The sequence below is a fragment of the Chelon labrosus genome (genome assembly GCF_963514085.1).
Source record: "Chelon labrosus genome assembly, chromosome: 22".
NCBI classification, from domain to species: domain Eukaryota; kingdom Metazoa; phylum Chordata; class Actinopteri; order Mugiliformes; family Mugilidae; genus Chelon; species Chelon labrosus.
In genome coordinates, this window is record NC_140355.1 from 6,894,893 (window position 1) to 6,922,873 (window position 27,981).

The window sequence follows — 27,981 nt, forward strand, 5'->3', positions numbered from 1 at the left end:
CACTTCAGTCAATTAAACCACTGGCTTATAGTACAGGAAATATTGATTCAGTCATGACCACGCAACCATATATAAGTGGAAGCACTCCTTCTTTGTATGGAGCTACAAGTCAAAACCTTTACCAAGGTCAGCTATCCCCATATGGAATAAGTCCCTCTTATGATGAAAACCAGTGGATCCGGGAAAGTACTCTATGGCAGCAGTTTCAGAATGAGTCATTGAATTATCATTTTCAGGAAGAACAACAAGGTTATAGACAGAGCTGTGAAAATACGTCATTATCAGCATCTGCTCTTCATTGCACATCCTCAAATATCAATCAGCCAGTTAACCCTACACCATGGCAAGGTGTTGTTTGTCACCAAGAGCAAACTGAACCATATCTGTTTGAGGGACACAGAAGTGATGATCCATATCCCAAGAGAAAATTGTGGAATAGTTATGAAGATTTGGTAAACAAAGGATATTCACCTAATGAGGAAGGAGTTTTGAACCTGGCTACTAAACAGAGTAATGCGAAGTTTGAAAAATGGCATTCATGTAATGATGGTAGCACTTACAGCTTGAATGGCATTTCATATCATGAAGGCTATTATGAGGAGACTGCACCAAGCTTATCTTATTCGGCTAACTGGCAATATGGAATGGATAATGCAGGCCTACAAAATTTTCATACTGATGGCATGAACTATCAGTGTCAGTATAATTTGAATAGACCAGAATCAAACTGTATTCCAAATGCCAATACTGAGACAGAAGATGCCCTGTACCTGGAAGACACTGAGTGGTATCAGCAGTGGCTTGCACTTTTGGAGCAAGGAATGTGGTGGCCAGCAGAAGATGGTGACTGTGGCTACTTTGTTTACACAGATCATGAATACATTTATGCCTTGCTTACAGATGCAGCAGGTGAATATGTGTATGCGTGTACGCCCGAGGGTGAATCTTGGGGAGATGGGCAGAAATTAGATGGTTTTCCCAGCGCTTGGCTGCACAATGAAATGGTTTTAGTCTGTGGCTTTAAAATTCCACTTTACAATGAAGATGAGCTTCTTTGGCTTCCTGGTCAAAATCACAGTGACTCAAAACTTCTTAATGGCCCCCTAGATTTGTCAGCTGCCTATAGGAAAGGAAATGAGATAATGAATTTGAATCTTGAGCAGTTCTCTCAAATGTTTGAAAACTCATTTCTGTCACAAGGGCAACAAGGTGTGGATATCACATCTTACAGATTGAACAAAGTCAGGATGGATCCAAGACACCCTAGTTATGTTTATGACAATTACTGCAAAGATGTCATTGACCTTTCGTGTCGTAACAAAGACCACATCAGCCCTTATTGGAACAACCAGGAAATTAAGACATTTCTTTCTCAAAAGGTTGCTGTTTCCTTGAACTCTACTCCTACTGCAAATTCAAATCAGCAGCTACTTTACAACTGTTACCAACCTTGCCAAAGGAGGCGCTCATCTACTGCTGTTACAGTAAAACATGTTGATGAAGTTTCAGAGGAAGAATGGAGGAAAAGAGTGTCTCCGGGAGAAGAGCAGCCTAATCGTCAAGTCAAAAAGATTACTTCTCTAATATCATCTTTTGTCAGCAAAACATCACAGGTGGAACTGAACAAAACCAGTATGCCTTCTTCTGAACAAAGTTCTGACAAACCTTCTAAGAATATTCTTTCATCAGGTTTCCAAAGTTTGAAGTCTAAGATCATCAAAGAAGAATCCTCTTCTGCTGTGACCCAGCCAGAAAGTGTTAAACAACAAATGCAGAGGCCAGCTACCACACAGGGAAGAATATTACCCACAATACCAACAACAGCTCAAGTTACTCACCCCTCAACACAATCACATACTTTACAGAAACCCACACTTTCACGTCAGACTACCATGGTTCAGCAACCAGTCCCGCAGACAAAACCCAGTGCCACGGTGCCTTTAGGATCAAAAGAATCTCTCACGAAATCTGTGCCACCTGGACACCTTGCATCTGATAAGCCAGTGGCTATACCAGTGGAGAAACCCTCTGAACCACCACAGGCTGGGTTCGTGAACCTTCTTAAATCAGCAGTTGGAATGGAGGAAACCAAACCTGAACCCCAGAAAATTTCTCAGACATTGCCCAATCAGCAAACTAAAACTGGCAGCACTGCATCCTTACCAGGCAGTGCCACTGAAAATAAAGAAGCTCCAGGAGTATCAAATCTCTTTGGATCAATAAGCAGCCTATTTAGTAGTGAGCCATCAGCACCACAAAACCAGCAGATTAAATCTAGTGTTACAGAGGGTTCTCTGGCATCAGCATCTAGATCAATGGGTATACAGAGACAGCAAACTATGGATCAAACTGGCACGCCTCGGCATTCACAGAACCAACCCATCCAACCCCCAAACAAAAGTATCTCCCAAGAGTCAACTTCCAAATTTTCCACAGGTCCTGCAGCAAGCCATGCACCAACTGTGCCACCTGAAGCACAGACAAAGCAGGAAGCATCAAATAAACAATCTGGTGGGCTCTTTGGATTTTCAATTGGAGAAATGCTTACAGGGTCAACGGCCACTCCACAATCTGGCCCCAGTCCTCAAATACCTGCATCAACTACAGCTCCACAGGAGGAATCTCTTGGTAAAAGTATATTTTCAATTTTCACTGGGCCAAGTCCTCAGCAGGCTGCTCCTAAACCTGGGACACTGCCTCAGACACATCCACCAAGTGCAGCTCCTGCAGCTCCGCAACCTCCTCAACAGGAAACACTAGGTAAAAGTTTGCTATCAATGTTTGGGGGATCAAGTCCTCCCCAACCTCCTAGTCAGAGCAGACCTTCTGCTGAGGCACCACAACAGGGAGTTGTTCCACCAAAAGATCCTCCATCTACAGGATTCCTTTCCATGTTTAGTGGCCCTAGCAGCCAACCATCTCAAGCCCAAACAGGATCTTTTCTAGGGGGAATTCTGCCTGGGTCATCAGGTTCATCTGAAAGCCCAATGAAAGGATTGTTTTCAGTGTTTAGTGATCCCAGTTCTCCCCAACCTCGGCCACCAACAATGCCATCTCAACAAGGAGTAGCTCAGTCACAAACTCAACAACAAAGGGAACCTCAGACTCAGTCTAAGCCACAAGAACATCCACAACCACAGGGACAGACAGCCACATCTGTTCTTGGGGGTATATTGGGTGGCTTGTCTGCTTCTAGTGAAACTCCAAGAAAAAATTTGTTCTCCATGTTTAGTGGCCCCAGTACTCCTGAAACTCCAGGAGCCGGTGTAGGTGCAAATATGTCTTCTGTGCCAGGGACCGCAACCCCCAAGGTATCTGCCATGAGTATACTCTCTGCTTTTAATGACGCTGTGTCACCTCCACAACAAACTCCCAAAGATCCATCAACTACTCATTTACAACAAAGTTTTTCCCAGATGTCATCTGTTTCCAGCAGCCATTTCCCAGAGGCAGCAACTGCCAGTGAAATATCAAATGAACTCTCCAGCAGCAAAGCTAATAGTAATTCTAGTGAAGTGCATGCTGGCCCACCCACTGACACTGCTGAAGCTACTTCAAATTCTTCTGAAGAGAGTTCACAAACGAAAGGCCTTGGTCTTGCATCTAAGGAACCAAACTCAGAATGTGCGCCCAAGGAAACAAAAACTGAAGGTGTACCCCTGGGTCCCACTCCTCCTAAAGAACCACCTGGGTTGTTATCATCGATCAGTGGATCAGGTCCCCATCCTCCATCTTCAGCTGGGTTTATGTCAGATGGTCCTGGGAAAGGTTTGCTATCTTTATTTTCTGCTTCCACCCCTGAGCCACCTACAGCGTCTGCACCAGGATCATCAGGCCCCAAGGATGCACCGGCCAAAGGTTTGTTCTCTGTGTTTGGAGGTTCTGCCCCTCAGCCTTCTTCCCAGCCTGGGAGTTCTCTATTAGGGGCAATGTTTGGAGGGTCTTCACCTCAAACTCCAGCATCTCAAACTGGTGGATCGTTACTTGGTGGTTTATTTGGAGGGTCTGCGCCTCAAACTACTCCGCAAGTTAGTTCCACTAAGACTGGAGGCTCTGTTCCTCAAACTGCAGGACCTCAAGCAGCATCATCGTTACTTGGAGGATTATTTGGTGGGTCTTCTCCACAGGGGGCTGGATCTCAGACTGGAGGGTCTATTTTGGGTGGACTTTTTGGCGGATCAGCCGCTTCATCTACAGTGCCTCAGACTAGTGGGTCCATGAGTGGTCCTGCCACCCAAACGTCAACAGCCCAAAATAATAGTTCTATATTTGGAGGGTTTTTGGGTGGATCATCTTCTCAGGCCACTACTATACAGACTGGTGCATCTCTTCTGGGTGGTATTTTACCTGGAGCTTCTGGTCCTAATGAGGCATCTAATAAAAGTTTGCTTTCAATCTTTGGAGAATCTGCTCAAGCTCCAACACCAACTGGAACTTCTACACCAACATCTAATGATGATAAGAAAACATTAACTACTGATCTTAGCAGCTGTACATCAGGTATACCAAAACCGACTGATGACAGTACAGCTGGTTCAGTTGGTGAAGGAACAAGTGTGAGTGATGCTGCTACCAAAAGCAATGAACAGGTGGGAACATTACAGCAACCTGATGGTACAGTTCAGTGTATTGAGACAAGCTTGTTCAAAACTGATGGAAGTCTCAGTGTAGAGGTTAGTTCTAAAGATGCAGACAAGCCAACTGCTTTAACTGGAGAAATTCAATCTAAAGACTCCAGCACAACAGAAATATGTACACCAGCACAACAGCCTGAAGGACCAGAGCTTGTTGGTGGTAGTTTGAGTCAAGATAAAACACCACCTAAATTAGATGAGGCAACACCCCACACTCAGTCAACAAGTCCTGTTGTCCAGCTTCCACAGAAGCCTCCAGAGCCAGACAAATCTGCTAGCGATTCAGCAGTAGATACAGTTTCAAACTTCATGTCTTCCCTTTTCAAACCAACACCTGTTCCCACTGAAATTCCTCAACAACAGCAAAGAAATTCATTGTTAGGGCTAGGAGGAACAGCACCCCAAGTTGATACCAGTCAGACTGGAGCATCACTATTAGGGGGAATATTTGGAGGGTCTAATGCTCAGACAGCATCTCCCCAGACAGGGGCATCATTAATAGGAGGTTTATTCAAAGGATCTGCTCCACAGTCTGGACCTCAGACCACTGCCACTGGAGGTTCAGTATTAGGTGGAATGTTTGGAGGAGGTTCCTCTGCCAAACCCTCAGGCCCCCAGAGTGCTGGATCGTTACTGGGTGGAATGTTTGGAGGGGCTGGAGTAACATCACAGCCTGGTAGTTCTTTACTTGGAGGAATGTTTGGAGGATCCACTGGTCAGACTGCAGGATCACAGACTGGAGCATCCTTACTTGGCGGCATTGGTGGATCTTTATTTGGGGGTATTGGACAAACCGCTAAGCCTCCTGAATCAGTGCCAGCTGAGCCAAAACCTGCACCTAGTACCACTAAACAGCCACAGCCTAAGAATGACAAAATACCTCCACCTGAATGTGAGAATGTGAGTACATGTAAAACAGTGGACTCAACACTACCAGATAATGATCAAGTAAAATCTGCCAGTCCAACAAATATCAGTGCCATGTCACCTGAGACAGGTAGTCCAAAAACCTCTGCCATCACAAATGCACCCTTAAGCACTTCAGATAACCCCACCCATCAGACAGATAATATTGAAAAACAGGAGTCAGCTCTTGAGGGAGAAGTAATACATGAGAAGCCCATGGTCATTAAAGAAGGCCCTGAGAGTAAAGAATGTGACAAATCCGCCCCACCAGATACCAGGGAAGCAGCTCCTTCTATAGATTCCCAAGCGGATCAGTTGCCCAGCAGTGCAGAGCCACCTCAAGCTAAGTCTCTGTTTGGTTTTGTATCAGCACAGAGTGATGCAGGAAAATCTCTTGGATCCCTTTTTTCATCAACAATGCCATCAGTTGCTTCGTCATTGCCTCAAACAGAAGGAGGAAGTGGTCTGTTTTCTGGATTGAAAACCCTCTCTGGAGGCCTATTTCAAGAGGATAAACCAGTTGCTGGAAAACAAGAGCCACCTACTACTTCATTATTTGGGGCAAAAATAAGTTTCCCTTGGCAGGCAGACCCACCCAAACCACAAGCTACCCCAGTTATAACATCTCAACCCAAAACCAACAAGCCAACAAGTAGTCAAACACATAATGTAGAAAAGGTTGCAATGTCTGACGCCCAAAAGACTGAACCGGTAGGTTCCACAGATGATATAGAAAACCCCCAGATATGCATCTCCACTCCTGAAGTAGATCCTTCAGCTTCCCTGACCCCAAAGGACAAGGAAAGGCTTGTAGAAACGTATCCCTCTGCAGGCCCAACCTCTGGAGTGCAGCTGGACAACCAGTCCGAGAAGGATCTATTGAATGCAAAAAGGCTAGTAAAAGCATAATAAATGGCATCCCCTACTCACCATTTATGATGCATTGAAAGTTTGGAAAAAATGTATTTCCTGTCCAGCCCTGCAGTCCATTCTCATTAGTTCAGCACATGTATGTATATGTGTGTGTGTGTGTGTGTGTGTGTGTGTATTGTCTATTGTGGGCTTTTGTGTTTAGTATCTTTGCCAATCCACATGTCACTTCAAAACAGAATTCCAAAACAAATTGTATTAATCATGACCTATTCACTGGCGCTTTTTACCTCTTTTTTACAGGGAGATAACTTTTTCACTACTCCTCTGCCAGGCCATGATTTATTGTTATTACCTCTTACCAGAACTTACACTCTACAGTCATATTCAATTTAATTCTAGTGTAGCATGTACTGTAGGTTTGCGATATTATAAATAATGGTGATTTTTTAAGAATGGAATTCTGATTTGATTTGCACATTTTAAATGGTGAATATTATTCTACTTTTACATGTATCTAGTAATGAAATGCAGTTGGTCTGTATCCTGGCCATAAAATGATCTTTATTACAATTTTCAAAAACACAGACCAACCCTGCATATTTTATGGCCCACATCTAGCTATGCTTCAATAACATATCTAGCAATGCTTCAGTAGCATAGCTAGATGTGTGCTTAAATAATAAATACTTTTTATTATTGGTAGACTATTTAAATACTTAAATAGAACATGCAGGTAATTTCTCACAGATGGGTGGTGTTTATCACAGCTCCAAGAATTATAAATTCGGAAATGAAACTGCTTCTTGGTAAATTTGAGTGGCTGTACCTGTTGGTTTGAAGCAGTATTTAACACTAGTTTTATGTCACAATACCCAGTTATCTGACATATCTAGTTATTTAGTTAATTACAGCTATATTTAGAGCTTGTTTTTCACCCATTTCTGATACTGAATATTTTCCTTACTCCTCTCTCACCATTGTAGTCCAGTCGAAAGTAGTCGTTTTGGATCATCAGGAAACCTAAGCCAGATCAGCTCCCAGCTTAGTGAAACTGGCCACGAGAGCACTGGAGGTTCAGAACTGGAGGAGTCCTTCCACTCCTACCATAGTACTGGCTTTCACCCATCTACCAATGGGCAGCTGCGCACAAATGGACATCTTCACACCAATGGACTCTCTAAGGTCGATGAGCAGGAGATACATGGGCTGTCCCCTGAGGTAGGACCGGGCTTGAAAAATGACGTTCCAGTCGAGAGAGTATCGTCCAAACTCCAAAGGTAAGGTTTTTGCTTAGAAATTCCAACATGTGCTATAATAAAGACACATGGGAACTGTGAGATTGCTTCAATCTGTTTTTGTTCATTTTGTCCTAAATTATGTAACCCAGATTCCATGACGATGGGCCACCATTACCCTTTTCTCCATCGAGAGTTCGTTGGTTGAAGGCTATCAATAAAGTCAGGGTCCAACTCCGGGAGGTAGGCAGTGTTTCTCTTCCGCTGTTTTACCGGTGTTCGATTTCTCAGCACCTTTTAAGGTTGACTTTGTTTTCTTCTTCTTGTCCTACCATGCATAACACAAAGACAACTTATAAAGTATATGCATACATAGATATGTACCACTCTTTCAATACTGCCACTGGTTGAGTTTAATCTCTCTGAATGTCTAAAGAGATCCACTAAAATGTACTACAGATACTATATAAAATAAACGCTGTTTTGCACTTGTAGAGATTTTTTTCAAAAGCAACTTTGTAGGTTGCTTTTGAAAAAAAGTAGTAAAGTAAATGGTTAAATTAAGGGTGAGTATATTTGATTTAGTCCTTGGTATTGTAATCGCTCGCAGTAGGTCATAAACTTACTCCCCAACAAAATATGCCACTCAAACAGCATATTTTAAATTCCGCAGTAATTTTCTGCCTTTTCTCTCTGTATGTCTCAGTCTTCAGTGACTGATTTTATTTCTTCACATGACACTGTGAGGCTGTATGCAGTATACAGTAAGTATACAATCACTCTATTGAGTATACAGTCACTCTTACTTTAGGGACCTGTAATATATATGTGAATGGATGATTCACTCATGGTAGTCCTTTTCATTTTCTTCAGTAAATTATGTCTGCAGTGTCTGATTCATTTATCACGTTTTGTCTTTGGTACATAAAGTTAGTCATTGGATTTGATCAGTATCTGATCGACAAACAGAAGTCTCTGTGACGATTTGAAAAATATACACTGGGGCAGCGCGTTGTCCTTGGTTTTTTATTTTCAGAACCAAATTAAAAACTATTTCAGTCACAAGAGAATATGTAACCTATCTCATGTAAACAGATTTAGAGTTTAACCTTGCAGTCAGAACAACTGGACTTCACAGGGTGATCATAATGAGAACATGGGGATCTCTCAGCCCTAACTGGGGTTCATTCCCTTGATTAAGCTTTTACAGCATGGCAATAAAGGAGTAGTACAGATAGCCCTCACGTGGTTCCATTATAATGATTGTCTTGCTTGGACTGTAAATGGCTGATTGAAGACATGAGTATAAATGGAAGGTGAAAGCTGTCTTAAGTGCCATTTATTATAGGACATGAGGAAACACTTATGACATGAGGCAGAATGCTGACTGTAATGAATTAGAATTGGCTGTTAATCTGCCAAGCAACACCACGGTGACCAGCCTAAGAAAGCTCGACTGAATACTGTAAAACATCTTTGTGTGCCGGTTTGCTTTCAAAGAAAAGAAGTGACATGAGATGTGTGGTTGTTTCCTTGAAAACTTTTGGCAGCAGTAGCATGCAGACAAATCGAGAGCTTTTATTTGACATTTATTAGATGCAAGCCTTGAGTGGAAATTCTTCCACTTTGCACTTCTCCATTCACAAGGTAAAAGCATAAATAAACACAGAATGGTACTTTAATTCACAGCAATTGGCAGATCTTGAAGCACGGGAAAAAAAAATAACTGAATGAGACTGAAATCTGGGAGTCAGTAGTTACAGCCACAGATTAGCTTTGTGCCGGAACATATTGCCAGAGGATAGAAAGAGAGAGAGAGAGAGAGAGAGAGAGAGGGAGAGAAAGCAGAGAAAGCATGGAAGAGGGTGGGAGGAAAGTAGGGACGGCTACTTAACCGAGGATGAACTGCTGTGTGATTGTGGTCTGCTCCGGTCGTGTTTGCCGTTCCAGTAGCAGAAATGGGAGATTTAGCACTTTTTTGTCAGTTAAAGGAAGGTCTGCTTTTTTTTGACTGACACACAGCAAAACAGTCAATATTGATTTAAAAAACTGGGAAATTACCATCGGTGAGTTACCGTCTATGCGGATTTAATCACTCTTGCAAGATGATATCTACAGGTCGCTCATTTGCTCCTATATGGTAAGTCTTGCACCTGGATAATTTGGTTACATTTGATTAAAAATTAATGTTTAACAGAAGTTGTAATGTAATAAACTTGTAGTATTGCATAAATACAGTAGAACATGTTTAATACACATATAGAATACATTCAATACTATAATAAGTAATAGGGCTTGTTATAGTCCTCTTTAGATCAAAATTTTAACTGAGAATATTTTATGATGAAAGGCAACTTAAAAACTTCAAAAGCAATATGTCATTTTTTCTAGGCCACAGACAGTTTAATATGGAGAGAAAAAAAGAAAGAGATTGCTGCAGATTATTTCTAGGAATGTCCTGGAAAATGGGCCCCTCTGCAACCAGCTCCTCAACCTTTCTTAATAAATTCTGGGCAGTTAACGAACAAATCACTTACTATTACTTTTCAAATAGCTAAATGTACTTTTATTTGGTGTTATACGTCAGTTGGGTTTAAACCAGATATCCCTGTTAATATTTACATCGGCATAGTTCTGTGAGTTAATTTCAGATAGGTTGATTCAGCTGCCACGTTCATCATGTTAATGTCAAATCCAGAGTATTGGTGGGAAAAAAAAAAAAATTCAAATTGGATTGATTTTACTTTTCTGCCTACCAAATCCTTGTCAGGCTAGCACATACCTTGTGTTGCTTATTGGAGACCTCTAGAACAGGGGTGGTTAATGTAGTTTTCAATTATATCCTGTCCTGTAATTGGCTTTATGGAATGGGGACTCTATTTTTGCAAATGCAAAGTCGAATTTCTGTAATACTACTTCATGATATAAATGTACAAAGTCATTTTCACAGAAAGAAAAATAACCATTCTTTAGCCTGAGGACATTATGATTGTCTATCTATTTTCTTTTGGCTTTAATTAAAACTTTATGTAGCAACCAGTAACATTTCTAAGACACATTGCTCTTAAAAAAGGCCAATGCTCTAGGGACATATTTAGTTGTAGACATAAGGTCAGAAAGAATATAGAGAGATATTTTATTTTATACATGGTGGTCAAGAATTTAGTAGTAGTACATAGTCTTGAGTTGAGAACCGTTACATTTAAAGCATCAATCAATTTTCTGATGCAATTATTTAAATGGCAATGTTCAGTGGACAAATATGTTATCATTGAGCTGCATCAAGTATGTTCTGTGACTAAAAGGAAGGAGCATAGAGACATGTCTGGTAATGTTAACAATAGATGTACAGTATGTTGCAATTTCTGGGGCTATTGTAGGCGATGGATCAGAAGTATCACGCCTTGCAGCTGGTATGGGTGTGAAAGAATGACATGGCCTCAGAGGAGAGAATTGACCTGTCATCTAATTACAGTGCTGTCTTTTTAAATACTCCTAATTACAGAGATCTAAGCCGATGCATGGTTTTCATTCTGCAAGTTGCCACTCTGACTGAGAGGGGGTCAGTTCAGACAACACTGTCTATCTGACTTCTGTGCTGTACAGTAGTGTAGTCTCTCACAGTGGCCTTAAACTGAAGGATTTTATGTGTGCCCAAATGTATTTAAGCTCCCTATTGTCCTCTATTGTACTACTTTAACAATTGATTGATGAACCATCTTGCAGCCACAATGTTAGAATTTAAATAGTTTTTGTTTTTTCTCTCTGTATTATCTAGTCTGATGGTGATTAAAATATATATAAAATACAATCCATACTAAACTAACTAGAAATATAAAACTGAGCAAGTGTCGTTCTGTTCTTGGATGTGAAAAAATAAATGAAATTCAGCTCACAGTTGCATTAGTGGCGGTTTTCAGAATGCATCTTTACCTTGCTTTTTAAAGCATTTCCTCTACATCCTTTTATTTAGTTGTTCTCCAGATAGTTACCAGACGGAGGATTAGATACCATTTTTATAGTTTTTAGCAGTTTGATGGTTTTGATTAGTTGTTCTGCAACCACAGAAATAAAAGTACATGTACTAACCACATGGGTTGTTTCTACTTTTTCAACAAAATTATTTTTCCCTCTCAGTCATGGCACAGGTACTTACAGGTGTGCAGTTTAAGATGCTGGCTTATGCATAAACTATTCTAAGAAGAAATCAAAGAGGCGGTGGTTTGTCCATGTGTGGGAATAGCTGATTACAAGCGTCACATCTCAGGGATGTTCCCCAGAGGACAACTGAGCGGACAGGATGAACCCAACAACACTGAATTACCCAAAAGGCAAGATCTGCAGAAGAGATCACAGAGCCCCAACGGTGGGCAAAGCCTGTACAAAAAGCTGCCGAAGGAGGCAAAAGAAAAGTATGACCTGCCATCAGTCACCACTTCTGGCACCAAAGCTGGCCTTGCCTCACCCGAGGAAAACAGAAGTTCTCATTGCCAGGATGGCAGTGGCATTATGGAGAATGCTACACCCAGGGCCCTTGAAAAGATCCAAAATGATGAAGAGAAGGAGAAGACGGAGGATCAGGAAGGAGAACAAGGCTCTGGTAACATAGTGGAACATATCCTGAAAGAGCTGAAAGGCATCAACAAGATCCAGGAGGAAATTTCTGACCTTAGGCAATATCTGTCATCTGTGCGAGGCTCAGTGGACGAAGTATCCTGCTGTGTTGATGCAGTACTCAGTGAAATAGGTGAGCTGTACTCGGGGGCTTCAGCTGCACCTCATCCTAGCCCTGTTTCTCAAGCACCACGCATCAGGCGAGGAAGCCTGGGCAGACAGAACGCCATCACATCTCCTAACAATCCCAGTCCACTGTTGGATCACAAAGATTTTGGAAGTGATTCAGGGTGTATGTCATCCCACAGATCAACCAAACAATGGCAAGTTGATCAAGCCAATCTCAGATCAGTCCAACAAACAGACCAAGAGAACTCGGAGCAAAATTCAAACATGCACATGCTGAGCCCTGCAAATCCTGACCTCTGCTACCTGGAGTTTCATAGTGGCCGCAACTACCAAAGCACCAGCTCTTTGTCCTCATGTCTCAGCTCCAACTGTCTGGATGCGGGCTTTCTTTCTGGGGACACAGAATATGAAAGGTGGTCCTCTGCTGATATCCAGCACAGTATAAGCAGAGAAGGAGGCTGGAGTGAGGAGGACGTCTCCTCTTATGCAAACAGTAGAGAGGAGCTACAAAATTATCTACGTGTTTGGAACAGGTGTGCCACTGAAGAGACACAAAGCAGCACACCGGGTCATTCATCACACAACAGTTCTGAGCACCTCTCATTATTGTTTGGACGACATTACAATTCTCCCTCACATTCTTCCAATATGGCAGACTGGAGGCCTCTCAGAAATCAAACTGAGGAAGAAAACCTGGAGTGTGACTGTGCTGCAGACTGCCCATTTTCACGTAGTTCTGGTTACCACACCATGGAGGCCTGCGCAAATGAACTTGGAAGTGGGCCCTCCAGGAGCCTGAGCTGCTCCACAGTGCTTTTGACAGACTGTGATGATGGTAACCTAGAGCCACATTCACCATGTGATGATTGTCCATCCTCTGGGGACACGCTTGATCTGGGGTCTGTTGAGAGTTTGGACAGAGAGTGGACAGATCATAGCGTTTCCAGGGAGGATGCAGAGGAATCTTTGTCACAGGAGTCGTCTGAAATCGATTCTGAGAGCGCACCCAAGAACTCCAATGTAGGTTTTGATGTAACAACTTTTAGCAAGGCTGTACTCTCTTTCAGGTCAGCTTTGAAAGGGGCACTGAAAAAGCTAGAAGGATCCAACCCTGAAGGTGTGGAAGACGATAGTGGAACTGAGGCATCTTTATCTCTGGTCAGACAACCTAGCAAATCTAAGGAGGAGCAGGGCAGTCAAGAGTATACAGAGGAAGAGGCTAGTCTCACAGAGAATCAGACCCAATTTGCCACTCCAAAGGAGGAGAGTGACAATTCAGTCTACATGGATTGTGAGACACATGAGACTCTGTCAGACTCTCTTCAGGCTTCTTCCCACGAGGAAACCTGTTCTCCCTGCACCCCAACTGAGCATCACACTTTACAGATTTCACAGGGTAAAGTAGAGTATCCAACACATGTGGAGCTGTCCAGCCTTGACCACTCTCCAGCAAGGCGGGCCGAAAGTCCGCTGGGTCCTATGCCCAGCACAGATGAGTCGCGGTTAAGTCCAATTCGGGAAAACCATGTTCTTGATCAAGCAAATCAAGAAAAGCCGACTGATGCCAGTCACAAAGAACGTATAGCTAATTTCCAGCGTATTCTGAGGGAAAAGAGACAAACCCGTCACAGACTGTCTAGATCTACTCAAGGATCTGTCGGTTCCCACGGCTCTCAAGGGTCTCAGGGATCCCAATCTCAAGACGAGTTCATCCCAGGTATTTATTAGAAACTGCTCCTTTTGTTTTAATCACTGGTAAACCCAGTCGTAAAAGCAAAAAAAAAATAATCTTACACCTAATGATATAATTCATTGTACAATATTGCATTGCACAGTTATAATGAACACACCCTCTTTGGCTTTAGAATCATTAGATGATCTGTGGTCTCTCTTGAATGCAGTGCTTTTATTAGTTGGCTCAGTTACATCAGTTCCGTGTTATTTCTAATTCTTCCGTGATTTGTTTTTCTCCGCAGAGTTTGGGAAAGAAGATTATCAGGTTACTCGTGATATTGGCCATATGTTTAAGCTACAGTTTATTTTTTTGTTTCTCATTACCATTCAGAATGCTTTAGTTTACTCCAAAACATAATACAAAAATATAATGCAATTAAAACACGTTATTAGGTGGGTAGATGATAAGCAATACTTACTGAACACTGTCAGTTCACAAAGGGACCAATTTGGGATCAATTTGTCCTATCACCTAATTTGTCTCATCTAGAAACATCTAGTCATGTTTCTAGATCTCTAGTGATCAAGTGCAGCTACTTTATGTGTCACCCAAGACACACTTTAAACTTGTTCAGTGAGAGTGAATCCCAGAGCAATATCTACTCTTATCTCTATGACACAAATGAAAGACTTTAAGGAAGAAGTTAACGACCTTGTGTACATGTGTTGTCTCCCGGCTCTGTGATATCCTTGCTTTCATTGGCTTCTCCTAAGTTAGCTCAAACATTCCCTGTCCCATGTAAACATATTTTGCTTTGGTTTTGTATCGATACATAATGTAATCTTTGGCTCTCTTTTCATTTCCGATTTTGTAAAATTAAAGAGTTTGCTCACTATTTATTTGATCCTGTCTTTTAAACGTGTCATTACATGTTTTTTATTTGACCTTGCATGTTCTGTGACATCAGAGAGGTGAAACTCAACCAGATATGTTTCCATTACCCCTTGTCTTTTTATAATACAGCCTATGTCAGCCTTTGTATGTAAGCTATCAGTCTAAATTCTCACCTTTGGGTATGTATAGGTTCGAGATGAGGAACCCAATGCTAGACAGGCCTGGGACAAACCAGGGTAAGTCATACATAGTTAACCACTGTGTTTTATTATTAACATAACACAATTTTACTAACTGTTAATGTATTAGCAGTGATCATTTTGTATATTCCCACTAGCATGGCTAAAGTCATGTGACCACTTTGTGATCTTTGTTGCATTTTTGCATGTAAACCCATAATATTCACTTCTCTACTATTTTGTTGGTGCATAGTGGTGGATCTGGTCTGTATGGAATTGACAGCATGCCAGACCTGCGTAAAAAGAAGCCTATCCCCTTGGTCAGCGATGTGGTCAGTACTAACCTGTCATTGTTTTGCTACATATACTGTATGTCAACTTGTTCGTTTTGTTTTCTTTTGTTGCGAGTTTATGTCTTTCTGTTTGTGAGACCACCACAGAAGCCATTCTTTTACCTTTAAGTTGAATTTGGGATTGTTATCAACAAATAGAGACAAATATGAAATCAGACTGCTAATTTCTCTCTCCCTCCTCTCTTAAACCCGAAACTATTCCTCACAACTGTCTTGAATGCATTCACTCTCCTTGGTCAGGCTATGGTAAGTTATAGAATCCAGTTGCCGCTACCTTTCCTACTAGAGTAAAAAAAATATCAAGTAGGACAAAAAAAGCAACATCAGACTTAAAGTATCTTTGTAGCATATTGATCCTGTTGAATAAAATTAACGCATTTGCTTGCATCCTTTTGATCATGGGTAGCTTTTCCTCCTACTTGATATTACAATTATAAAATTATGACCAGAAAATCATTCCCCCATCTTTTGGTAACACTTTTCCTTACTTGCTGAGTTATTACAAAAAAAAAAATGATGCTCAAAAACAATACACTACTAACAAAGTCCTTCTTTTCCTTGATAATATGGACATTTGGTATAACTTGATATTTTTAGTAATCTGCTCTTCAACTAATACTACTCACATGGGTTTATTGATCATCAGGTAAGGGTTTACCAACAGGTAAAATAAACTAACAAAGCTTACTGACCTCCCTTATAGCTACCTCAGTCACCCTTTTAACCTCATTGACCTTCACTGTTCTTGCAATATTTTGGTGTGTGTTTGGTTGTGGGTTGTACATACATGTGTTTCCTAAAGTAAAATTGTTGTTCTTTTCTCACCTCTTGTCCAGTCTCTTATCCAAGCCAGGAAGGCAGGAATCACATCTGCTATGGCTGCACGGTCCTCAATCAAGGATGAGGAGCTGGTGGGTAGAACACCTTCAGCTTTCTCTGCCTAGATTTTCTTTGTTTTAAATAATATCATCATTTCCCAAAAAACAAAAGGTTTGTTGCACTTAACATGTCCTAATGACATACTTGCCATGCTTGTCAATCTTCTTCCATCTGTAGAAAAACCATGTGTACAAGAAGACCCTGCAGGCTCTCATCTATCCCATATCCTGCACTACACCACACAACTTCGAAGTCTGGACGGCCACTACTCCCACATACTGCTATGAATGCGAGGGGCTGCTATGGGGAATTGCCCGCCAAGGCATGCGATGTTCCGAATGTGGGGTCAAGTGCCATGAAAAGTGCCAAGAGCTACTGAATGCTGACTGCCTTCAGCGTGAGTATTGTCCAGGAAATATTTAAAGGAAGCTCTTGTGAAAAATGTTTTACTTATGACAAATGCTTGACTCATTTTCTGAGTTTTCAAGCCTCAAGTGGCCATTTGAGGAACTGCAGTTTTTGTTACATCCCGACTTTATTTGTTCCCGTTTCATTCATAGTGTCTCACATTGCCAAGCTTTAACTTCATGTCTGCTGCTACCAAAAGATATTTTTCTACTGAATATTATTTCAATCGGCTTACATTTTTGTTAAATGTTAAATTAGGTGCTGCGGAGAAAAGCTCAAAGCATGGCGCTGAAGACCGGACTCAAAATATCATCATGGCCATGAAGGACAGGATGAAGATCAGGGAAAGGAACAAGCCAGAAATCTTTGAGCTCATCAGAGAAGTGTTTGTCATCAGCAAAGCCATTCATGCACAGCAGATGAAGACCATCAAGCAGAGTGTGTTGGACGGTACCTCAAAGTGGTCGGCCAAAATCACCATCACAGGTGCCCCGCTGTTCAAAACTAACAAAAAAATTATGAATTCACCAACTGAACTGTCTTAACCTTGGTTGTTCTTTATGTCTTATTCTCTCTCTCATGGGGTCAGTTGTTTGTGCCCAAGGGCTTCAGGCAAAAGACAAGACAGGATCCAGTGATCCCTATGTTACAGTTCAAGTGGGCAAGACCAAGAAGAGAACCAAGACTATTTATGGAAATCTCAATCCAGTCTGGGAGGAGAAGTTCCACTTGTAAGCCACCAACATTTGCTAGTTATAAAATGTAACTTCTTTGTGTAGGGTTCTGTGTGAGAGTGTGACATACCAAAATAGCATAAACCAATGAATTGTTCACAGATTAAATTGAATTAAATAAGGTCATGTAATGTCAAAAACATTCACACATTGACTTTATTCTTGTTGTTCATTCAGGCTGCACCTGCCCCACTGTTTTATATCAAATCTGCACATCTTATATTATTCTTCTGTTCATGTTTCTATTTTTCATGTCCTCTTCTTCATTAGCGAATGCCACAATTCTTCAGACCGAATTAAAGTGCGCGTGTGGGATGAAGATGATGACATCAAGTCCAGGGTGAAGCAGCGTCTGAAGAGGGAGTCCGATGATTTCCTAGGCCAGAGCATCATTGAAGTCCGAACGCTGAGTGGAGAAATGGACGTCTGGTACAACCTCGGTCAGTATCTTGTCTGATCTTGTTAATAGGTTTTCTAAGTATATGGCATATGAGGAGAGAGCTGAGACATGGTGTGTTTCATTTTTGTACTTCAACCTCACAATGTTATGACACAGTTACAAACTGGCTCATCCATATTTACAATGTTAACACTGGCAGGCAATGAGAATGAAAGCTGCAGCGTATTATATACTGCAAAGATCATTTATCCTGTCTGTCAGATTTACCTCAGGCGTTTTTCCATAATGCTTCCACTCCAGCCTGCAAGGGAATCAAGGACAACAAAACGGATGTCATTTGCTCGTTACATTAATTTCACATCTGTATGTTTTTCTGTGGTGCTAAGCGTTCTGTTTTCACCAGTCCAGTCAGTGATTTATTCAAACTTCATTAGTCACATCTCCATTGCTTGCAGCCATTTTTTCACACAGGCATGAAGCAGCCCCAAGGCTTGTATTGGTCTGCATGACAATACTGGCTTTCCCTGGCAAGCTTGTTCCATTACATTTTGAGTCGCATTGCATTCACAGAGAAAAAAAAACCCAGTCCCCAGTTCTATTCCCCAGTGTATAGTGTTTCATTAGAAGCAGGCCTGAATACAATACTTTACAAATACACAAGAGCTGTCTCGTGCTAATTTGTTTGAGCACTGGTTGTACATCATGAATAAATGTAGCTTTAACACCTCACAGGATAAAATCTCTTCCTGATCTTGCAGACGAACATTATTGTCTTTGGAATGAATCTCTGGATATCTCTTCATAATATGTCATACGTAAGAATGAGGCACTATTGTTGCTGATTGATTAAAGTGCTGAATTTTTTATCGCCCACATAGCAGCAATAAATCTCCCAATGTAACTGCATGTTGCTGAATATGAAGTTGCCTATAAATCTACTGTGGTTTCTTTTAAACTGAGAGAATATGTTCCTACGGTTAGGATTTATTAGGCCTTGGTGTTAAAGTCATATAATATTCCCAGTTAATTTCAAGCATTTTCTGTTCCTTATCGTCTCGTGTTCCTAAGCCTCCCTCCCCTTTGCTCCCAGTTTCTCTTACCGTGTGATTATCAAGTAGCAGCCCTCCAGTAGGAAATGGACTGCTCTTCCGACATGTACAAATTACCCCTAATGATGCTCCTGTCAGGGCAAATAGTAGGGCAGAGCCGCCAAGCACTCCACCTCCAGAGAAGCTCCAGCTCAAATGTCTTCGACAATCAGGCCCAGATCCATGCAGCCCACTGCCATTGTCTCGCTCACTATCAGCTGGAGGACTTCTATTAACGTTGCCGGCTCTGTACTGCCATCAAACTCCAGAAACAGAACCCCCTGCAATAGAACTGCCATGTTAATAGTCTGTAATTAGTGTTGCGTTAACAGACCTGGCTCCATGTGCCTCTAGGCCACAGATTTCAATTGGAGTTATGAATCAAGAAGGTGCCGATGTGTGTTTGTGTAGCTGAGTGTCTGTGTTTGTGTTTAACTACAGAAAAGAGGACGGACAAGTCGGCCGTGTCAGGCGCCATTCGCCTCCAGATCAACGTGGAGATCAAAGGAGAGGAGAAAGTGGCTGCATATCATGTCCAGTACACTTGTTTGCATGAGGTATATGGTTTGACTGAGTTGCCGTTGTGTCAGTGACTTCCAGGATAGTTAGCAGGTTCAGCATACAGACGTTTTCACGACAGCGTTTGTAAAGTCACAGCTCTCACTAGAGATTTGTATTATGAGACACAGATTGTCTGCAGATGTGAATGATTTTGACAGGATTAAATACACAGAGAGAGTTTTTCAACAATTGCATAATCCCACCTCTTCCCTGGAAAAAAAAATATCCAAATCATTTTTTAAATCGGACTTAAAGTGAAACAGACAATCCCATTATAAGAAAAGCCCAAATGTTTTAGCCTCTTTGTGTCCTCAACAAACTATTGAGCATGAATTTCCACGTGCTCTTCTTTTTTCCTTTTTTTCAGATTGTAAAACTCATTTTGCCATAATTTCTCTTTGGCTTTGTCCATCACAGAACCTGTTCCATCATTCAACTGATGTGCTCGGCCAAGGTGTGGTGAAAATCCCAGAGCCTCGTGGAGACGATTCATGGAAGGTCTACTTTGACGATGTGGCACAGGAAATAGTGGACGAGTTTGCCATGCGCTACGGGATTGAGTCAATCTACCAGGCCATGACGTGAGTCTGCGATATCATAGCAGATAAAAGGACTTTCTCCCAACCTGTCAATGTGTTTGTTACCTCTTCATCCCCCTGGTTTCTTGCTACCGCCACAAAAGTGTCTCTTCGTGCAATGCTCCTTCCGCGTTGGCCTTCAAATGAAGGAAAGTCGATTATAAGTGGGCGGAAGATTGATTTGTCTCTATGAAATGTCATGATCCATGTGTGTAAGCTGGGCTCATCATTCACAGAAAGCACACTCTAGTGGGCCATCCTTCAGCCTAAACATGTCAGCCAGCTGATAGACAGGTGAAATGACCATTCCTAATAGGAATGATTAGGTGAAAACGAGACCCCTGAGACAGCACCAGCTGTCCAGATAGGCCCAGCTATACACGCACTGACGCTGCTTCGACAAAAGCTCAGTTCCCTCGCAATGAAATGGGTTTGTAAGTGCAAAGAGGTACAGACTGGAGACAGAGGAGGCCTGCTTCCCAGGTCTTTACTAATCTTTGCTTGTGCTTTGTTTTCCAGGCACTTTGCCTGTCTGTCATCGAAGTACATGTGCCCTGGAGTTCCTGCAGTGATGAGCACCCTGCTGGCCAATATCAATGCCTTCTACGCCCACACAACCGCCTCCACCAATGTGTCCGCCTCCGACCGCTTTGCTGCTTCCAATTTTGGGGTTTGTACTACTGCTGCACACATATGCAAACAATTAAGATGTCTTGTGTTATTTATCTCTACCTCTCTTTTACCACTGTACCTCTGCACACACACACAGCCGCTTCTCTTAGCCTTGTTGTGTATATGTTATTGTTATAAATGTGTTATTTCTGTGTCACTATATTACACAATATATGTTCTTTTTCTCACCATGCAGAAAGAACGCTTTGTCAAGCTCTTAGACCAGTTGCACAACTCCCTGCGCATTGACCTTTCAACTTATAGGGTAAGATTTTTATAGCTGTCACTGCCACGTACAAAGTCTTAACATTTCAATGCTGCGCTAACAGAGACATAATATAAAACACACCAGTAGTGATTATCAATTTTGTTGAATTTACTAGTACATTAAAGTTGTTTTCCCCCTTGTAGAACCACTTCCCTGCAAGCAACAAGGATCGCCTTCAAGATTTGAAATCCACTGTGGACCTTCTAACCAGTATCACCTTCTTCAGGATGAAGGTAGCTAACAGCTGTTAATGTGATGTATGGTTATTACTTTTCGATAGTGTTGATAGTGTTGAGTTCAGCTTCTTTATTGCAGATGATGCTGTTGTCAGATACTGCTGATTGTTTGCAGTCATTCACTGCCATGTTGCTCTCTCCATCCGGTGTTCAGGTGCAGGAGTTGCAGTCTCCGCCCAGAGCAAGCCAGGTTGTGAGGGACTGTGTCAAGGCCTGTCTCAACTCTACATACGACTACATCTTCAATAATTGCCACGAGCTGTACAGCAGACAGTACCAACCTTCGGACACAGTGAGTCCCTACAACTATAATGTAATGCATCCCTTTCTTTATTAAATTAATTGTATAAGCAAGGAAGCGAGAACTTTGTTCTCATTCCCAGGGCTGTGAGAACAAGAAAAAAGTTTGTTTTAGCCTGGTAATTTATACTTCACGAAAAACTCTAGTGCTGAACTCAGGGTAAATCCGCATAGGACCCACACTCTACACAGCAGAGATTAGCGGTCACACTGCGAATATTAGCATCTGGGAGCTCACAGCTAGTGGCCGCCAGCATTTCAGCTTTTTCACAATAACCACACCCACTCTAATTTCTGACCAATCACAGAATAGGAACCGGACACTACACGAGAAAAAAGTTCTGTGCAGTTGATGTGTCGAGAACAAGCTGCGAGAGCTCCCAAATGAGGGCTGTGAGAACAAAATGTCTTTTTGTGACGCACAACATGCAGCAAGAACAAATTTCTTGCTTCTCGCGGAGTATGTAACAGCCTATAGAGGCGACAGTAATGGATTCAGTAACTCTAATCAACACCTGCCTTGAAATTGTGTTTTATTTTTCTAATCCAGAACAAGGAGGAGCTACCTTTGGAAGAGCAGGGTCCAAGCATCAAGAACCTGGACTTCTGGCCCAAACTCATCATGCTGATCGTCTCCATCATCGAAGAAGACAGGAACTCCTACACGCCTGTGCTCAACCAGTTAGTAGTCCCACCCTTCTATCTCCTATATTTTTTTAGCAGTGACTTAAATAAATCTTGAACAGTTTCCTTGTCAGTTTCTGCTTCATTGAGATTCGGGGATGTTTTATTTAGTGCTTCATCCGTGCTGTTCCGAACTCTTAATGTGGATGCTTAAATTATACTCCAGTATTTGTTCCAAAAAGATTTAATTCATTGACCGAACACTGTTTCCCCTCTCTCAGGTTCCCTCAAGAGCTGAATGTAGGAAAGGTGTCAGCAGAGGTCATGTGGACGTTGTTTGCTCAGGACATGAAGTATGCATTGGAAGGTAGGACTTGGTGTCAGGTGCAGGTATATTTTGTCATCAAAAGTATGTGTAGATGAGAAGAGAATTTCTGAATCTGGAAATGACCAGAAGAGAAGTTCTGGGTTTGAAATGATACAATTGAACTGAAGAAGTCAGAGAGTGGAATAATAACTGTGCAGGGTTTGAAAGCTGCTTATGTCTCCCTGGAGCCTTTCTGCACTTTCTCTCTGTTGTACTGTACAGTACAGCACCACTGGACCCCAGAGGCAGTCAGCTTTTATTCAAGCTCTTGTCCTCGAGATGAATCCCCCACAGAGACTCTCAATGTGAAATATACTTTTCACAGCACAAAACAGAAGTGGCAGACCCCGCATGTTCATTTGCAATCAAAATTAAAAGTGATCAGAAATGTGCTGACAGTTGAGGTTATGCTCCAGAGGCGCCAATAGGGAGTGCTTAAAATGTAAGAGTTGTGTTTTTTAGAAGTCACCCACAAAGAGAGAACTATCTGCTAACACTTCAAATACTTTCCACTCTCTGTGAGTAAACTCATATGAGTATTGCTGCAGTTACGGCAGGGAAAGCCTCTGTTTGACTTTAATATAGGATTTTGTTTCACTTGAAATAAATTAAAAATTGGAATTTCCAAGGGGAGCATCATCATAAAGCCACATTAATCTGAGTTGAAACATAAAAATGGGATTAGTGTGTGATTTGAGTATTAGTCCAGTCAGAGGACATGACAATTGGATTAGTTCTATTTTTTACAGGGATATATCTTTGAAGCCGGTACTCAACCAATAACCAATCAGAGATGCCTTAGATTTAGAGAGAACTTCACTGTAGTGTTCTCATTTTTATGGTCAATAATCAGGTGCAACAATATTAAATTCACGGTTGACTGCTTCGATTCCTCTTTCTGTCCACACTGGCTTGGCTGAAAACTGCACTTACAGCTTTTTTGCTGAATTGCAGTTGAGGGATTGTAGCAAAAAGCATGACTGTGAGGGGGAAAAAAACGCTTATCACCCACTTGATTTGTCAGACTCTGAAGACCGCCAAAGGCATACATTGTACTTGGCTTCGGCTAAACTGACTGGGTTAATCACTAGCATTGATAATCGCTTTAAGTGATCTCCCTGCTTCCAGTATGGACAAGAAAATCAATTAAAGTACCCTATGGCTCTTTAAATTTGCATACTGGCATGTTTTAAGACTTAAATTTATGCAGTGAAGTTGGGAGCAAAGGTCAAGATTTCTTACACTTCCCATAATGCAGGGGTGTCAAACATTTCATTTTAGTTCAGGGGCCACATACAGCCCAATTTGATCTCAGGGGGGCCAGACCAGTAACACAATAGCGTATTAACCTATAAATAACGACAACTCCAAATGTTTTCCTTTTGCTTTACGTACATAAATCTTCTTATGTTAGTTGTAAATTATATTAATAATACTCGTACAAAGACATTTTGATATTAATGCATTTGTGCTTAAATGCTAAGCTAATAACAGACAGAGATTTGTTGGGGGGGGTTTAGCTGCTGGTTTATTTGGTAATATTGAATATCTAACTGAGTTACCACCAAGTCAGTAGTTATGAATAATTTTCTTTTTCAGCAATATCTCTTTTTTTGTTTTGCTTTACGTACATGAAAATGCTTACACTTGATCAACTTGATACAAAACATGCAACAAACAACTAGAAATTTCTTAAGACAATAAGTGTAATTTCTGTATACTGTAGTTCTTGGTCTCAGTGTTACTAAAACTGTGTGAACCCTAAGAGCAGCAGTAACTTTTATTAGAAAAATTGCAGTTAATATCTTCAGTATCATTTTTGAACTTTTCAAAATTCTTCCCGCAGGCCAGATTGGACCCTCTAGCGGGCCGGTTTTGGCCCACAAACCATATGTACACCACTGGCATAATGCATCCTGATTCCAAAGGGTTTCTATGATAAATTTCTCTGAGGCATAAACAGAGAGAACCATAAAGATGTTGCACGGCTGTGTCACAAGTTATCTAGTAATCTGCACTAGCTATATTGCATTACAACACGTGTGTGTGTTCACACACCCTCACTGCTCTTTTATCTTTGTACCCGCAGAGCACGAGAAGCACAGACTGTGTAAAAGTACGGACTACATGAACCTGCACTTCAAAGTCAAGTGGCTCTACAATGAATATGTCAAGGAGCTGCCAATCTTTAAGGATGTTGTTCCCGACTACGCATCGTAAGTACATGTGATTTCTTCCTTCAGCCTTTGAAACACTATGTTTCTATGTGAAACATTTTTAACTTTGATGATCCAGTTATTTGGGAATTAAAGTACCAGTTGGTTAGGGCCCTAACATCATCAACAAATAAACAGACACACTGCATAAAACAACTATACTAATCTTTATTTTCCTTTTAGGTGGTTTGTACAGTTTGTGCTGCAGTGGTTGGATGAAAATGAGGATGTATCGATGGAGTTTATGCATGGAGCCCTGGAGAGAGACAAAAAAGATGGAGTAAGATTATAAGAATTGGCTTCTTCTTCTCCTTGTTATTATCTACAGTACCATATTAGAACCATTGTAGGTTTCATTAAAAACTCAGCAGTAGGAGGCTGATACTACTTTTTCCTTATGACTTCCATTTTCCATTATGACTCATGACTCAAACAGTATCCAAGGTTTTTTTTTTTTTACAATGGCCCTAATAAGATGTCTGTTGTATCTCTCCCTATGAAGTTTTAATGGTATTGGATTCAATCGCAGTACTTCCTGTTCATAGACACACTGATTTTATTGACATGTTGGCATCAGGACGTTGTTTCATAGCATGTCGAGATTCTTTTTTTTTTTTTAATCGTACTGCCTGCACTTTTAGTTCTAAATGCAGCATGAGCTTTAACAGAACCTGTTGATGTGCTTGTCTCAGTTCCAGCAGACCTCTGAGCATGCTCTGTTCTCGTGCTCTGTGGTGGACATCTTCACCCAGCTCAACCAGAGCTTTGAAATCATCAAGAAACTAGAATGTCCCGATCCAAAAGTCATGGCTCAGTACAGTCGTCGCTTCTCAAAGGTAACATCCAGCAACTGGAGGGCAAAACCGAAACCTAAAAGTCAGTGCAACAGCGCAACAGTCAGCGGTTTGTAACTCACAAGTGCACTGTGTGCTTAGGTGTAACATTTCTATATTTAATAATGAATTAATTATATCTGACAACATCACAACATGTGAACACAATCATTAAATAGTTGCAGCATTTTCTTGAGAGAAGTTATGCTTCTTGGGAATTTGATAGTCCCTCATTAAAAAGTACTGGTTAATTGGACATAATATTTCCCTCCTGGGGAATGGACGGTCAGCATCGTTTTATGTTTTGGGAATCAGTTTTCCTGCTTACCAGAGATTACATCAAGGGTCATGTTAGAGTGTTTATAAAAATTTGTGAAATTCTTTTTTAGACACATTCCCCAGAAGTGTAGTATAAGCCCCTCTTTACACAAAGAACGGTTTCATTAGCAGTAAGGGATTGGATTTTAAACTACTTTTTATGTTGTGTGCAGAGCTGTAATGTCATCTTCTTTGTTTTTACAGACAATTGCCAAAGTTCTTCTGCAGTACAGTGCCATTCTGACTAAGAGTTTTCCTACTTATATCGACAAGGAGAAGATTGTAAGTTGTTGTTCTTGTTTTTAATATACCTTTTTTTTAACTACAGTCGGCCTTTATAAAGTCATTACTATAGTTTACCTACCCCACTGTGGATCCTGCACAGTACACTATCCAATCGAATTCTTGGAATTTATCTCAAAATAAAGCTGAGATACCACATAAATTGTATGTATTCTGGGTGTAAATATAATTCAACCTAACTCTGTGTATTCCCTCTTCTTGTAGCCATGTGTCCTGATGAATAATGTGCAGCAGTTAAGGATCCAGCTGGAGAAGATGTTTGAGTCGATGGGAGCCAAACAGGTGAGTCTATAGACAAAAGGTGTGGATGTGAGGACAATTGAGGGCGTCACACCGAGAGCGCCGGACTTTATCCATTATCGTTAGCAACTGAGTAGATAAGTTCATATGAAAGAAAATTCTTGGTCAGTCATGCATAGTAGAGACTACAGAGGTGTCTTTGGGTACAACAGTTGTGTTTGTGTCTCTGACGTGTCAGATTGCAACAGAGGAAGCACGGGTATGTACAGTAGTGGTTGTTTAGCTCACTGCAAGTAGATGGTTGCTGTCACTGAATTAGGTCATAGTGGAAGTTTTTTTGTTACATTTAAAGTGTAGACTTGGAGTAGTTGTAGATTCAGCCCTGTGGTGTCTGAAAGATTAGACAATACTGAGGCACTCATGTCCTTTGTATCAGTGTTGTAGCTAGAGTAAGAACCACCAGTAGCTTCTCTGTCAGCTGTGACTCCCTGCTGCAGAACTGTAGCTGACAGATGTGTAAATTTCAACCGGTGTGTTCACTTTGCAATTAAAGCTAAATGAAATTGTGGAAGAAGAAGAAGAGGAGGAAGAAGCAGGAGAGGAGGTAGGCTCCCATCATGGTCTGTCAGGGAAGATATTTGTCCATATGAACATCTTTCTGTTGTTTTAATCAGTTCAGTGGTCTCCATTGATTGTTTCTCTCTTTCTTTGGCTTGGATAGCAGGTTGCTACTAAGGATGAGGAAGCAAAGGCTCTGGTGGGTACTGTGTGGCAGTTAACGGTACTCAGTAGTTAGGCTCTAAGTATCTTGTAGCAGAAGTTGCTGTAGTGCGTCTTTAGCATACAAAGTAGCTTTGATGTTCTAGTTCCTTCCATAAAGCTTTAGCCTGCTATAGACGCAAATCTTATCAAAATTTAAGTATGATAACACGCCATTTGGATTTCATTATGGTGCATGTCTCAACCGATACAGAGAAAAGAAAATACCTGCTCATACAATAGGAGAGGCATGCAACCAATCAGAGCAATGGATTATGTGATGCATGTTTCAGCACCATTCTTCTGCAAACAAAATCAACTCAATGACATCCAGATGGCATGTATGTCAGTGTCAGTGTTAATCTTATGTCCAAACCTGCCTAAACTGTTTGCTTACTTGATGAATTCCAAATGGATTGACTCCAGACCAAAACTGCCCAACTATAATTTTTTGGGGTGGGACTTTGGGGCTGGTGCCAAAGCTGATAAAGCCCTATGGTGGTACTTAATGCCATACTTATTACAGCAATGGTTGAAAATGTAGCTTGCATTGTATGGCCAGTTTACTGTCATGTGTCGAACTATTATCTATCCAGAAAACTAAGAGGTTTGTGAACATTTTCCTGGCAGGGTCCAAAAGGAAAAGCTTTATTCTTAAATTAACAATCAGACAATAAAAAAAGAAAACACACAAGCTCAGAGAAA

The 27,981-nt window shown here is 41.3% G+C and overlaps 2 protein-coding genes across 2 annotated transcripts in view; both read left to right on the top strand.

The window, feature by feature from the left end:
- Positions 1 to 27,981, top strand: part of unc13bb (unc-13 homolog Bb (C. elegans)) — a 70,471-nt gene that overhangs the window by 33,828 nt on the left and 8,662 nt on the right. Inside the window, exons 9-30 of the mRNA XM_084572564.1 lie at positions 7,397 to 7,690; positions 7,801 to 7,891; positions 15,150 to 15,196; positions 15,393 to 15,471; positions 16,329 to 16,403; positions 16,549 to 16,768; positions 17,038 to 17,265; positions 17,369 to 17,510; positions 17,784 to 17,953; positions 19,443 to 19,558; positions 19,980 to 20,143; positions 20,660 to 20,810; positions 21,009 to 21,077; positions 21,224 to 21,313; positions 21,471 to 21,608; positions 22,167 to 22,297; positions 22,522 to 22,607; positions 24,697 to 24,823; positions 25,007 to 25,103; positions 25,516 to 25,659; positions 26,179 to 26,256; positions 26,482 to 26,559. Of these exons, the coding sequence (XP_084428690.1) occupies positions 7,397 to 7,690; positions 7,801 to 7,891; positions 15,150 to 15,196; positions 15,393 to 15,471; positions 16,329 to 16,403; positions 16,549 to 16,768; positions 17,038 to 17,265; positions 17,369 to 17,510; positions 17,784 to 17,953; positions 19,443 to 19,558; positions 19,980 to 20,143; positions 20,660 to 20,810; positions 21,009 to 21,077; positions 21,224 to 21,313; positions 21,471 to 21,608; positions 22,167 to 22,297; positions 22,522 to 22,607; positions 24,697 to 24,823; positions 25,007 to 25,103; positions 25,516 to 25,659; positions 26,179 to 26,256; positions 26,482 to 26,559 (2,815 nt within the window). The remainder of the gene's footprint in view (positions 1 to 7,396; positions 7,691 to 7,800; positions 7,892 to 15,149; positions 15,197 to 15,392; positions 15,472 to 16,328; positions 16,404 to 16,548; positions 16,769 to 17,037; positions 17,266 to 17,368; positions 17,511 to 17,783; positions 17,954 to 19,442; positions 19,559 to 19,979; positions 20,144 to 20,659; positions 20,811 to 21,008; positions 21,078 to 21,223; positions 21,314 to 21,470; positions 21,609 to 22,166; positions 22,298 to 22,521; positions 22,608 to 24,696; positions 24,824 to 25,006; positions 25,104 to 25,515; positions 25,660 to 26,178; positions 26,257 to 26,481; positions 26,560 to 27,981) is intronic.
- LOC311507454 (uncharacterized protein) lies at positions 11,918 to 14,228 on the top strand (the record flags this gene model as incomplete). Its single annotated transcript, XM_084571791.1, has 1 exon — positions 11,918 to 14,228. The coding sequence occupies one exon, from the start codon at positions 11,918 to 11,920 to the stop codon at positions 14,117 to 14,119; it is 2,202 nt and encodes a 733-aa protein (XP_084427917.1). The 3' UTR covers positions 14,120 to 14,228.